At 40.3% G+C, this 13,333-nt stretch overlaps 1 protein-coding gene across 1 annotated transcript in view; it reads left to right on the plus strand.

Moving 5' to 3' along the window:
* The window catches only part of jarid2b (jumonji and AT-rich interaction domain containing 2b), a 108,541-nt gene that overhangs the window by 91,827 nt on the left and 3,381 nt on the right, over nt 1–13,333 (plus strand). Inside the window, exons 7-16 of the mRNA XM_081375691.1 lie at nt 4,588–5,833; nt 6,472–6,986; nt 9,079–9,171; nt 9,510–9,628; nt 9,760–9,830; nt 9,944–10,058; nt 11,123–11,228; nt 11,337–11,519; nt 11,619–11,749; nt 12,263–12,446. Of these exons, the coding sequence (XP_081231817.1) occupies nt 4,588–5,833; nt 6,472–6,986; nt 9,079–9,171; nt 9,510–9,628; nt 9,760–9,830; nt 9,944–10,058; nt 11,123–11,228; nt 11,337–11,519; nt 11,619–11,749; nt 12,263–12,446 (2,763 nt within the window). The remainder of the gene's footprint in view (nt 1–4,587; nt 5,834–6,471; nt 6,987–9,078; nt 9,172–9,509; nt 9,629–9,759; nt 9,831–9,943; nt 10,059–11,122; nt 11,229–11,336; nt 11,520–11,618; nt 11,750–12,262; nt 12,447–13,333) is intronic.

A 13,333-nucleotide genomic window follows, 5' to 3' on the forward strand; every position in this document is an offset into this window, starting at 1 on the left:
TGGCCTTCAAACAATCAGACCACCACCATCTCCGGCATTAACAAGCCTGTTGGGTTTGAGGGCCACAAAACTGATTAAGTGAACAATGAACCTTAGAGAGCAGGGAAAGACAGATGTATACTTAAGCTGTATAGGCTACTTTAAAATGTTGTATCGTATTGGCATTTCATCCTGGCGCATTCGGCGTTTTGTGAGCCTGAAACCGCTATTTTTTTTTTATTTATTAATTTTAAACCGAGTCCCAGAGTGGATAAATTTGAAAATGACACCCTTGCGGTTTCGTGTGTACAGCCGATCCGTATATTTTGTGAAACGATGACGTCATCACCCCACGTGTTGAAAAAATTTTTTTTATTTAATTTCTTTATTTTACTTCATTTATATTTTCTTTCTTATGCTATGATGTTTGTCTGTTGTCTGATTAAGACATTTCATATTTTGGATTGTCTATTTATGGTTGTTTATATTGTACAATAAAGTAAAAAAAAAGAAGAAGAAGCAGCTACTTAGCCTATTATTATTGTATACAGCGAACCAGGCTCATGCTAATGCTCCAAGTCTTCTTCTCCATTTTAGTGTATCTCTGTTGCAGAATTACAGCGCCACATACTGGTCTGGCATGTAGACTACATCGTTTTGAGTCGGTTTCAGTGGTTTCTTGTGTACGCAGATATTTCTTGAGACGACGCCGTGTTTACGTCATTTTTTTTTTTTTTTAACAAGGGGAAAAAAAGATCGGATAGGGAAAGCTTTGGCTTCGTGTGGATGTGACCTAAATCATTGTTATGAATCCGCATTTAGCAGTGGCACCTGTACGTCGCAGTTTAACCGCAATGACTGACCCAATGTTAAACCCTTTAGTCAGATAAATCCTGTTATTATAGTGAAATGAACATAAACACACTGCCACTCATCTGCTGTACTTATAACAATAAGCAACACTGATAGATGCGGCATGGTCCGCAATACTGTGAGAATCTATTAGACAGCTGTTGACCTCTCTCTCTTTCTGTCTCTCTTTAAAAGCCAATTTTCTGAAGGGTGTTCAGGTGTTGAAGAGCTATAGCCTGTGCATGACCCGTTGCACATGAGCTGAATGTTTATCATGCTGGTTTCTATGTTTGTGCTGAGCTACTGTCCATTTTAGCAATTGGCCAACACTTTTTTTTGTGTGTTTGCTAAAAGACAGTCTCACATGATACACTATTTTGAATTAAGTATTTACTTATGTATTAAAATTTTACCATTTTTTTTATAATTATACATTTTTATTCATGTTATTTATATGAGTGTTAGCCATTGCACAGACTTTCTTGATCAGGGAATAAGAGAGTTCTCATGCTGTGCACAGCAGGTGCAGGATCAGGTTCAGCAGCGTTATTATTGAACTGATTTGCCTTTGTATGTGTGTTAATTGTTATCCCTGAGTTACGGCTATATTCAGTGTTTCATTGTGTCCATGGCAGCTATTAATGAGTCTTTTTGATATTTTGTCTTTGTCTTTGAAGTTTTCTTGTACTTTGTGGTACTTGGCTGTGGGTACTTTGTCTCCAAAGAGAAAGTGTGTTTAAATTTAATTTTGAATGCATGTAAATACACATTTACAATAAAAAATAAATAAAATAAAAAAACACATAAAGTAAATAAACCTATAGACCAAATAAAACAAATTGATAAAACAAAAATAACTGATTTATTGTATTTTTTTTTTGATAAATAAAAAAACTTGTTTGCTGATGTCTGTGCCAAATTAATATTATAGACTATACTAATAATCATTATTTTTTTTTTAAATATCTGACATAAAACTTAATTCTATTTTATTATGTTTACTCCATATGTGTTATTTTAATTTATTTGAACTAATTTGCACTAAATTGAAAATGGAATTGAGAGAGAGCCTTCTCTTAACAGATAGATAGACATGTACTCTGTGTGTGTGTGTGGAGGGGTGTTGCGGGCTGCAGATGTTCTCAGTTAATTATTTTGCTTTGCTGCAGCTGGCCTATAGCAACACATGATGTCATCTGTCCTCCCTCACGCTCACATGCAAACAAGATCCACTTCAGAGAGCTGGCCTGGCCTCTGTCTGTGTGTGTTCTCTTGTTTTTTTTATCTGGCTGTTAAGCAGGTTTAATTGCACGTCTCTGGCCAGCCGGCCTTTAACTATTCCATCCTTCCTTCCATTCTCTTTCCTTGCTTTCTTCCCTGTTTCCTCCACTGGGGACAGTCCAGTGACCTGTGTTCTCTCGCCTACGCGGTTTCTCTCTCATTCTCTCTCTTCCACCTTTTCAGGCAGTCTAAATAATAGCTGGCAAGGGCTCGTTTGCACTCTCTGGTTGTGTTCTGGGATCAGTGAGCTCTCTAGTGGTCATGGCGCTCATTACACCGAGCCAGGCGTGGAATTTCTGCTGCGCACAGGCTCTACTCAGCATCCAGCACACTCTGACATTATGCTGAGTGGGATTATCATTACAATCGCATTCTGCACTCTCAGAGCCCCGCAGACGGGATGGGGCGTGCCGTAGACCACTGACGTGTTATTTCGAAAGGGGGCGGGTGTGATGACGGGGGCTACATAGACATGGCCGCAGCTGACAACATGCTACATTTGCTTACTCTACCTGCAGAGAGCATCCATCATGCCTGCCTCTGGGGCTGGAATCTGTCGCTTTCTTTTATATTCTCCCCCTCTCCCTCCTGCTGCTTTTTTTTTTCTTTCACCGTCGACAAGGGGAAGCGATTGATGAAGGAGGTCACATTTCAGTCCCCCTTATCTTTTAATAGCCTCTCTTTGTTGTTCGGCTGCACCTGATAGGAATACAATACAGCCGATGTCTTATTTCAAAGACACTCCGCAATCTCCTCATCTGTCCGACAGCGAACCTCTGGCCCAGAGATCACAGCAGTCTGGACACTGTTCCCAAAACACTGCCTCTCATTAGGAGCGTTCAGAGATTTTAAAGGGAGAAATAAAGTGAGAGGGATAGGGAGGGTTGTAAAAGGGTGTGGCACTACATCTAAAGACCTTTTCGCAGAGCGTGAATTTATCACAACAGGCCTCAAAGAAAAAATCTAAACCCTGCAATTAAATGAACCCCTTCAGACCAGGTGTGAAAATTCATATTGTGACAAAAGGAGGTGTTTTTCTTTTGTTTGGTAAATAACTGACCAGTAAGGCATTACTGGCAATCCAGATAGTCGCAAGTACAAAATTAGTCCTCGCCAAATGGCATATAAAATGCATATGAAAATGTTATTAAATGTCAGTAACTTTATTAGGAAGTGAAACATGTACATTCTTTGAATTTAATTGAAAGAAGAGACCAAATTTATAAAAAGCCATCTAACAAAGATAACTTTTGTCATCACATTTTCTTAGCTTCTAACTTTTTCTTCAGTTGATAGGTTGGATTTGTATGGAAGCTTGTTTCCACCACAGAATTTAAAATAATAAAAAAATGACACTTTATCTCAGAATTGCGTGTTGTAAAGTCGCAATTGCGTGTTATAAAGTAAGAATTGTAAGATATAAACTCGCAATTCTGACTTTTTTTTCTCAGAATTGCATGTTTATATGTCGCAAATCTGATTTTAAAACACGCAATTGCTACTTTATATCACGCAATTATGAGAAATAAAGCCAGTGGCGGAAACAAGCTTCCATAGCTTTGAGCCCTGCATGGGGCTTTTGACATTGTTTGCCATGTATAAAGTATGTATCACAAACATTGTGCAAAGAAAACTTTGGATATCTGACTGCAACATTCATGTGCTATGCTATTGCATTGTTTTGATTAAAGGCTTGTCGAGAACTTTAAGCCAAATGTCAGGACTCATCCTTCTTGTCCAATGAGATTCCTCTAATGTCAGGAAGCACATCGTGTTTATTTCACCTGGAGTTTTTAGCCTACTAAAACCCTCCGGCTGCATCTTCTATTCTTGCTTCTGTGAGAACACACACATAGGAAATCAAACCCTTTCTGCCTTGCCAGAAAAATAGAGCCAAAGAAAACAATGTGAAGAGAGAAGTCGAGGCTGACTATGTTTGTAGCCTGGCATAGTCTAATTCCCATGGCGGCTGTTAAACAATGAGAGGCCGGGCGTAACCCAAGCTGCATCTGCTCTGCTGTGAAGTTTATTGGGGGCCTCAGATCAGCTCAAAGCACAGATCCTTTTATTTGGGCATTAAAGCCAAATTTGAAGAACTTTAGTGTACTCTGCTGTATAAAGCCATCTATGAATTGGTGTTTGAATGAGATTTTATGATAAACTTTACTTCTAAGGATTATTTTGCAGCTGTTGGCATGGAATAAAAACATTCCTCTCTTTCTTCTCCCTCCATCTAGTACATTTCCCCTCCCTCTTTTCCCCCCTGCTGTTTTCTCTGTTTTGGGGTTTTTGGAGCTCTGTTGTGGTGTGTATTATTGTGTATGCAGAGACATGCACTGTGACCGTCTTAGTGTGCAAATAGACGTTAGGAGCTTATTATTTGCAGTCAGGTTTGAGAATCTCAGTTCCTTAAAGTTGCATTGATCCACTTTATATAACATGATTATAACAATTTTCTTCTTCTGTTCACTTAAGGTCTCAAAAGTAAATGGAGTCACACGGGCATCATCAGCCGGAACGCACACAGCCGGTGCCAAAAAGCAGAAAGACTTCCGTCTGCCGTCCAAAACTGTGAAGTACACAGCCACCGTGACCAAGGGCCACGTCACCTACACCAAAGCAAAACGAGAACTGGTAAAGAAAGCCAAACTCAACCACAGCAAGCACGCTGTTTCTGCTGGCCTCCGTGCTTACAGCAACAACCACCAACATCATTCTCATCATCCAACCAGCAACGGCCATGGCCGGCCTCAGCTCTCTCACTCAGGAAAAGCCCAAAGTATCAATGCAAAAACCCGCAAACAGGTGCTATTATCGAATGGGGTGCATAAGATGACTAACGGTGGCCGGCTTAACGGCAGGCTTAATGGACGCCACAGTGCCAGGGAAGAGGAGCAAGATGGCCGACAACTGCGGCAGGGACTGCGGAACTCTAAACGCAGAAGTGATGCTATTACGATCCTTGGAGCTGGAACTGAGAGTGATGAGGCTAAAACTAAGCTGCCTGTTAATGAGGTTAAGAAAGCTAAACTGCAGACTAGCCCGCTGGAAACTCGCAGCAAGAAGGCCCTGAATCAGTTCAAGCTCCCCAACACTGTCACTATTGCACATAGTATCACTGAAATGGCTGCCTCCCCTACTCAGAAAACGGGTCATGCCCCTCCTCAATCTCCCCCTGCTGCTCCTGCCTCCCCAGGCATGCCCCAGAACCCCGCAACCCCTGAGCCAGCACGTCAGCGGCCCAAGCGTGCCTCTGCTGGCAAACTGATGTTCATCAGACAAGCACAGCAGAGGGCCCAAACTAACCCCGCCCTCAATCGGACCACATCCACTACCTCAGCCAACAAGTCCTTCAAACCAGCAGAGCCCACACACACACCTCCAACACGGCCGGACAGGGAGCGTGAAAGGAGCAAGGCAGGGTGGGCGACCCTGGGGGAGGAGGTGCACATTTTCAAGCCCAGCTCCAGGGAGTTCCAGGACCCTTTGGTTTATCTTGACTCAGTACGGGAACGGGCCGAGTCATGTGGACTGTGCAGAGTGTTGCCACCTCCTGACTGGAGGCCAGAGTGCAAACTCAACGACGAGATGCGTTTTGTGACACAGGTTCAGCGCATCCACAAGCTGGGTCGGCGCTGGGGCCCCAATGTTCTGAAACTGGCCTGCATTAAGAAGCACCTCAAATCTCAGGGCATCTCAATGGACGAGCCGCCTCTTATAGGTGAGTCCCTTTAAAACCTTTTGAATACAGCTACTTTGTTGGTATAAGCCAGAGTTCCACAAATCTGGCCCTGGATGGCCGCAGATTTTAGTTCCATCCCTAATCAAACATACCTGAACAACTTTATCAGGGTAACTTGACAATTGCCAATTTCTTCAGAACTTGTCCAGCACCATGACAAGGTTTTAAAACCACTTTGAGCCATTGCTTTGCTTCAGAATTCTGTTTGAGGATCCAGTCAGAATTTACGGATGAAATAAATGTTTAGTGAGCTTGCTAGAATGCCGCCGGTATGCTGCAATAATTCCTATGAGGGTTTTAAACGTGGTCACTGACCTTTTTTGGTGTTCACTCTCTGTCGGTTTCTTAGCTCACTTTCTCCTGTCATTATGTTTCAAAAGACAAAAAGATATCACACCATTTTTCCTTCAACATATTTAGAGAATTAATGAGCTGTGAAATTAAATGAAATTTAATTCTGGAGCTGTCAATACTCATTCGGCGGCAAATGGTTCAGTGTGTCAGTTGCAGTGGTTTAGTTGGAAATGATACATTAACTGTTAATATACACTTCTAACATACCGTTTTTGCATTCAACATTTAACAATAATTTCTTCCCGCTCTCTGTCGCCCTTCAGGTGGCTGTGAAGTAGACCTGGCTCGTTTTTCTGAGCTTGTCTGCGACGTGGGTGGAATGCAGCAGGTGATGGACCTGAAAAAATGGAGCCGGTTGGCCGACCTTCTTCGCATTCCCAAATCAGCACAGGATCGTCTGGCCAAGCTCCAGGAGGCCTACCTCCAGTACCTGCTCTCTTATGACCTGCTCTCTCCCGATGAGCACTGTCAACTGGTGCAGGAGGTGCTGGGAGAAAAGGAGGCTCTGGAACGCAAGCGAGGACCCCTGGAGGGCCACTCGGATAGCGGCCAGCGGTCTCTGGTTCTTCCCCGTTTCGAACCCAAGAATGGACTCACCGGCCTTAACCACCGCAACGGCTTCCACAATCACAACAAAGAGCCAGACACCCAGCGGCAGGCCGGCCGTCGCAGACTGTTTGCTCAGGAAAAGAAAGGGGGAACAGTGGGCAGTGATGAGGCAAAAGAGGAGACAGAAGAGGAAGGTGTTCTCAGTGACCAGCACAAATGTATATACAAGGTAATAGAGGCACTGATAATAGCTCATCTGCAAGCTAACGTTATTGTTTCCTTTCTGAAATGGCAGTATTATGTGTCAAACTTGTTTTATTCACTTTATTCAGTCAGTCAGACTAGCAGATGTGCCATTTCCTCAGGTAATGAAGTGTTTAGAGAGAGCAGAGAGGGCTCGCCACTGAGCTGCCAGAGAACGTGCCAGAATATCAAGCCTGATGACTATGTTTGTCTGTACACTGAACACAGTGCCACACCGCTGGGGAATAAAGGAGGAAGGCTTGATATGTGATGTGTTTTGGGTTTTAATGCTGCCGATGTTGGCTCTACAGTGTGTGATGGATGTCTCTCTGTGCTGTGCTCTGCATCACAGATCTAAGCTTTACTTCAGAGCTATGTATTCTATTTTGACTCGCTAAGCTACCAGTGTGAGCATCTGTTTTGTTCCTCAGACAGATTTACAGGTACAAAACACTGTAGATCTTTTACAAACTTTAGTGAGCTGTCTGTTATTTTTTAGACATGTTCCCGAATTGAAGAAAAACTCATTCTGGGAGATCTCATTCTGGCCAAAATTAGTCCCAGCAGTGTTTGCATGTTTTTTTGTTTTTTTTTTTGTTTTTTTTTATACAATTATTTGCCAAGACTTTTACTTAGTACTACATGTCAATAGAAAATCGTTCCATCTAATTTAAAACACAATTTCACCCAGCATTTGTGCATGCTATGCATTTGTTGCATTTATTAGAGTATCAAGTTAGCTTAGCAACATGCTAGCATCTGACTGCATTAAGATCGACCATGTGAAAAGCACTCTTCATGTCAACCACAAAAAAAAAACAAAAAAAGACATTTTCATTTCACAGTTGATTCTCAGTTGCTGCCTATGAAGAGTGTTTTAATTCAGTCACTCATGAGGTTTCATTTTGGTTTCCATGCTGCTCTAGAAGGTAGCTTGCTAATGTAGAAAGTGAGGCAGCTCGTTCAAATGTGGTGCAGAACTTGTGTGGTTTGCGTGAGGACTGGTGGTAAAAGAAAGAGAGAACTATAACTGTGAGTGGGTGGGTATCGGTGAGAGTGTCTGTTTTGTGAGAGGGCTTGTTCCCAGGCCCTCAGCTCCTGGTGAACGTGAGGCTGAGTTCTTAGCCATAGTCGATGTAAGGTGACTCCGTCTGCCTCTCTAGCCCTATAAAAATACCCCGCTGACTCTTATAGCACCCCGTCTGTCTGTCTGTGTGTTGTTGTCTGAGGTAACACTCTCTGCTGGGCGGTACTGTGAGAATGGGCCTCTTTACAGAATGGTGCCTGAATATAGGTCACAGCTCAGCTTCACACACACATAGCACTTTGTTCATCTCCAGTGCGGTACCTGGCAATCGTCTTTGTCTATAGTTATCTGTGCTGTCATGCGGTTGAAGAGTGAGGTTTTTTTTTTCTCAGTTGTGCGTGTAGTGCTTAAGAAGAGGAAATAGACAACTTGTAGAACAATGAATGGATAAACTGCAACTCTTAAAGGGATAGTTCACCCAAAAATGAAAATGCTGTCATCATTTACTCTTCCTCAAGTTGTTCCAAACCTGTATGACTTTCTTTCTTCTGCTGAACACAAAAGAAGATATTTTGAAGAAAGTCGGTAACCAAATGATTGATGGACCCCATTGACTTCCATAGTAGGAAAAAAATATATACTATGGAAGTCAATGGGGACCAGCAACTGTTTAATTACCAACCTTCTTTAAAATATCTTCTTTTGTGTTCAGCAGAAGAAAGAAAGTCATACAGGTTTGGAACAACTTGAGGAAGAGTAAATGATGACAGCATTTTCATTTTTGGGTGAACTATCCCTTTAACTTGACATCTATGTATAGGAAGGAAATTAAGTACTGTCTTTAAAGTAAAGTATGTCAAAAACCACATAATGTAGCTTGACCAACATATAAAGAACAGGTTTATATAAAGAACATTTGACATATATGTAATTGAATCGTAAGCTTGTTTTTGAGAGCTGCCTGGAGCGGTTACCAATTTGACAGACAGCTTGTCCGATTATTTAGCAATTTTTCTTACTCTGTACTGTTATTTATTTATCTTTTTTACAGGGGAGATCGGTATCTTTGACCACCTTTTACAGAATAGCAAGAAATACTATGATGATGTGCTTCAACAAAGAGCCTGGGGCTGCTGAAGTTGAGGTACACACATACTTCCCGTATTTTAACCATTCACCAGATAAATGTGTACAGGTTTAGTATGTTACTTTTATTACCTGTGTAAAATGTTGATTCTGATCCCCGTAGGTGACAAATATCCATGCTGAAAAATATATATATATATTTATAAGATATATAATAATAATAATAATAATAGCTGTTCTATTACTAATTGTCTTTAAATAGCATGCACTTTCCATGTTGGATATTTTATAAGCATGTCCCATGACAGCTGTATCCTTGTTTTATGTCATATTTCCTTGTTACCTTCATCCTACCATTTCTCTTCATCTCCATCTGTCCTGCTTTTCTTTATATAGCAAGAATACTGGCGGATAGTGGAGCAGAGGGACTGCCATATAGCAGTGCATTATGGGAAAGTGGACACAAACACACATGGAAGCGGCTTCCCTGTGGGCAAGTCTGAACCCTTCTCCAAGTAAGCATTGCATTCATTTGAGATGAATTACAGGCATGATGGGAAGATGTATTACTGTTTATAAAAATGAGGCTACCATAATCTCTTTTTCTCTCTCTCCCTCTCTCACTCCTTTCTCTCTTTCGCTGTAGGCATGGATGGAACCTCACTGTCCTTCCCAATAACTCTGGATCCATTCTGCGTCATCTTGGTGCTGTGCCTGGTGAGTTCACTATTGTTGTCTGTAGCAGGAAGTACACTTCTCTCCACATCATATAAAGTTCCTTTGTTGAATAAGTCATCACCCCCCTCTCTGTCTCTCTTTCTCTTGTTCAGGGGTGACTATTCCCTGGCTGAACATCGGCATGGTCTTTTCTACCTCATGCTGGTCACAAGACCAAAACCGCCTTCCATACATTGATTACTTACACACTGGTGCTGATTGCATTTGGTAAGGTTTTTTTTTTATTAAACATTTTATTCTGTAAAAATACAGTAACATGAACAATGTATACACTGTCAGTGTGTATATGTATGTATGTATGTATATATGTATGTATGTATATATATATGTATATGTATGTGTGTATGTATATATATATGTATATGTATGTGTGTATATATATATATATATATATATATATATATATATATATATATATATATATATATATATACACACACACACATATACACATACATATACACATACATACATACATACATACACACATATCTGACACACATACAGTGTATATATTGGTCATGTTACATGTTTCTATTTTTGTAGTAATCTCGAAAAACAAAATATTTCAGAATATTACAGAACATTATACAGTTTGCATTGTTCTGTTGTATACAATTGTCTTGAGTGAATTTGATTTTATTTTGACACTAAATTTTAAATATTTAGATACATTAAATGCAGTGTTGATTTCATAATATTTATATACTATTATAGTATTTATTCATAATTTTAGTTTATAGTTTATTAATCTTGAGTTCACTTCTGTTTGTATATTTTCAGCTTTCATTTTCATTTAATTTTTTCTAATGTTATGTGGTTTTGTCATTTGAATTTGTCTTCTTCTGAATAGCTTTTGTTTTAATATTGTTATTCAGATTTAATTTACTTTTAGCAATTTTAGTAATTCAGCTTGTTTATTTCAGTTATTAATTTTTCAGCTTTGTCTATTGCCAAAAATCATTTTAGTTTGTTAACAATGATAACAGTCATATCAGTGTAAAAGTGTTAGGCTCTATCAATGTCTTTCCTGTATTATAATCTTCCACCTCTAGAGGGTGCTGTACTCCGTTAAACACACCATTTATTACAATGTGCATTCAGCTGTGTTTTTGATTTTGTTTTGTTTTTATACATGCATGACTCAACATAATAAAGCCAAGGCATGTTTTCATGGCAACAAAGCTGGTTTAGGAACCAGCAGACAGGCCTGTCGCCTTATGTCATCCAAACAGTGACACTGACAGGAAGTTTCGCCTGTCCCATTACAGGTATTCTATTCCTGCTGAGGAAAAGACAAAGCTTGATAAAGTGGTGCATACACTGCTACAGGCCAATGGCACGCCGGGACTGGAAATGCTGGAGAAGAATATTATGGTAAGATATTGTGAATAAAAATAACATTACCTTTTTGTGAGTCTGCTGACATTGCTTATTGAATGTAATGCTCTTGTACAAAGAACTTAGGAGTGTGTATTTCTCCAGATTTCTCCGGAGGTGCTTTGTCGTGAGGGGATAAAGGTCCACCGTACGGTCCAGCAGAGCGGGCAGTTCGTGGTGATCTTCCCCGGTGCGTTCGTGTCCAGGGTGTGCTGTGGCTACAGTGTGTCTGAAACTGTGCACTTTGCCACACCACAGTGGATGAACCTGGGCTACGAGGCTGCTAAGGTGAGACATTTTCACATTTTCCACTTTCACCTGCAGGACAACACATAGACGTATATAGATGTTTAGAAGACGCTCTACATGTTTGTTCTTCTCTCGCAGGACCTGAAATGCAGGCACATAGCAAAACCCTTCTCTATGGAGAAGCTCCTCTACCAGATCGCCACAGCCGAGGCCAAACGTGAAAACAGACTTGTGCTTGGTACAATCTCTTCTCTTCTCAAAGATCTCAGGTAAGCACTGCAAACCCATCCTGATGTGGAAACAGTGAAGTTATGATTTTTCTGAAATGACCTATATATATTATATATTATAACGGCATTTTTATAGTATAATACCAATCACAAACTGGTCCAGCCGGCCAATAAGAGCACATTGGGCTGTTCAGAAGGAGGGGCTTCATAGAGACTGCATAGAAATTAAACAGAGCGTTACAGACAGACTGGGAAGAGAGGTGCTGCAATAATGTAAAATATACTGTGTGTATGTATATATATATATATATATATATATATATATATATATATATATATATATATATATATATATGTATATATATATATATATGTATGTATATATGTATATGTATGTATATGTGTGTGTGTATGTATATATATATACACACAGAGTATATTTTTGCCCAGTTTAATGAAAATCAAGACTTTGTAAAAGGGCATAAATGGCCTCTTTAAACATTATAACCAATGGCAAGGCAGTTGTGAAGAGAGTGTGCTGCTGTCCTACAGGAACATAGAGATGAAGCAAAGGCAGGAGCTGTATGAAGCAGGGCTGCTTTCCTCCGCACGCTACTGCACTCACGACAACAACCAATCGCCTGCTGACACCAGGAAGAAACCACGCAAGTGGCTGGCGCTGGAGTCATCCGAGAGACGCTGCCAAACGTGCCAGCACCTCTGCTACTTATCTATGGTGAGATTCAGTTAAGATTATATTGGACTGTAGGGCTCAGTGTAGTTTATACTATACCAACAAACTAAGGCTCTGTCCTAAATTTGAATGTTTGTTTTGTGTTCTAAAAGTTGAAACCATCACTAACTCCCTAATTAGTCCATATAAGCCCAAAAACAGTTCTATCATAGTATACTGTATCATCTTGGCACATTTGACTTGAGATGCACTAATTAATTTCTCATATGCCATTTAGAATCAATAGTGTGCTTATTGGGTCATAGTGTAAAAACTATACTGTACTTTAGCAGTCAGTACAGTCTAAACTATAATAATATTAAGGTCCTGTCCCAAATGGCTCCCTAAAAACTCACGGTCTTCCTACGATCTGCACTTTCGTGACGTAACGCCGCTTTGACTGAAGGTAAAGACAGCTAAAATGACAAATAGGACACCCTACGGTCTCATGGACTCTCAACGGACACCCGCACGCGGCAGCTGTTGCAAGTCCACAAGACCGAAACTGCGTGTGAAGTGTGCCATTTGGGACAGGGCCCAATAGGGCCAGGCACTAAAGATGAAACAAACTTTAAAATGAGCTAAAACATCTCAAATGCAATATAAAGATTACATTTTATTTCTTATTTTAATTTGTTCCTTCTACAACTTTCATTTTGGTTCTCAAGGTCTTGGATAAACTCGGATATACAGTATGGGGACATTTCAAAAGTGTGAACAATGTAAATGAATGTACAAACAGCAGTTTTGTCAATAATAGCAGAAATATTTTGAGGTCCCTTTTAATGTTTTCTTTGACAATGGAGGGCCTTGGAGTCAAAAGGGTTAAGAAGCCCTGGTCCACAATTCATATGCTATATTAACCATTTAAAATATACTGTAGTGCTCTA

The sequence above is a fragment of the Scardinius erythrophthalmus genome (assembly GCF_964197995.2).
Source record: "Scardinius erythrophthalmus genome assembly, chromosome: 10".
Classification (NCBI taxonomy): Eukaryota; Metazoa; Chordata; class Actinopteri; order Cypriniformes; family Leuciscidae; genus Scardinius; species Scardinius erythrophthalmus.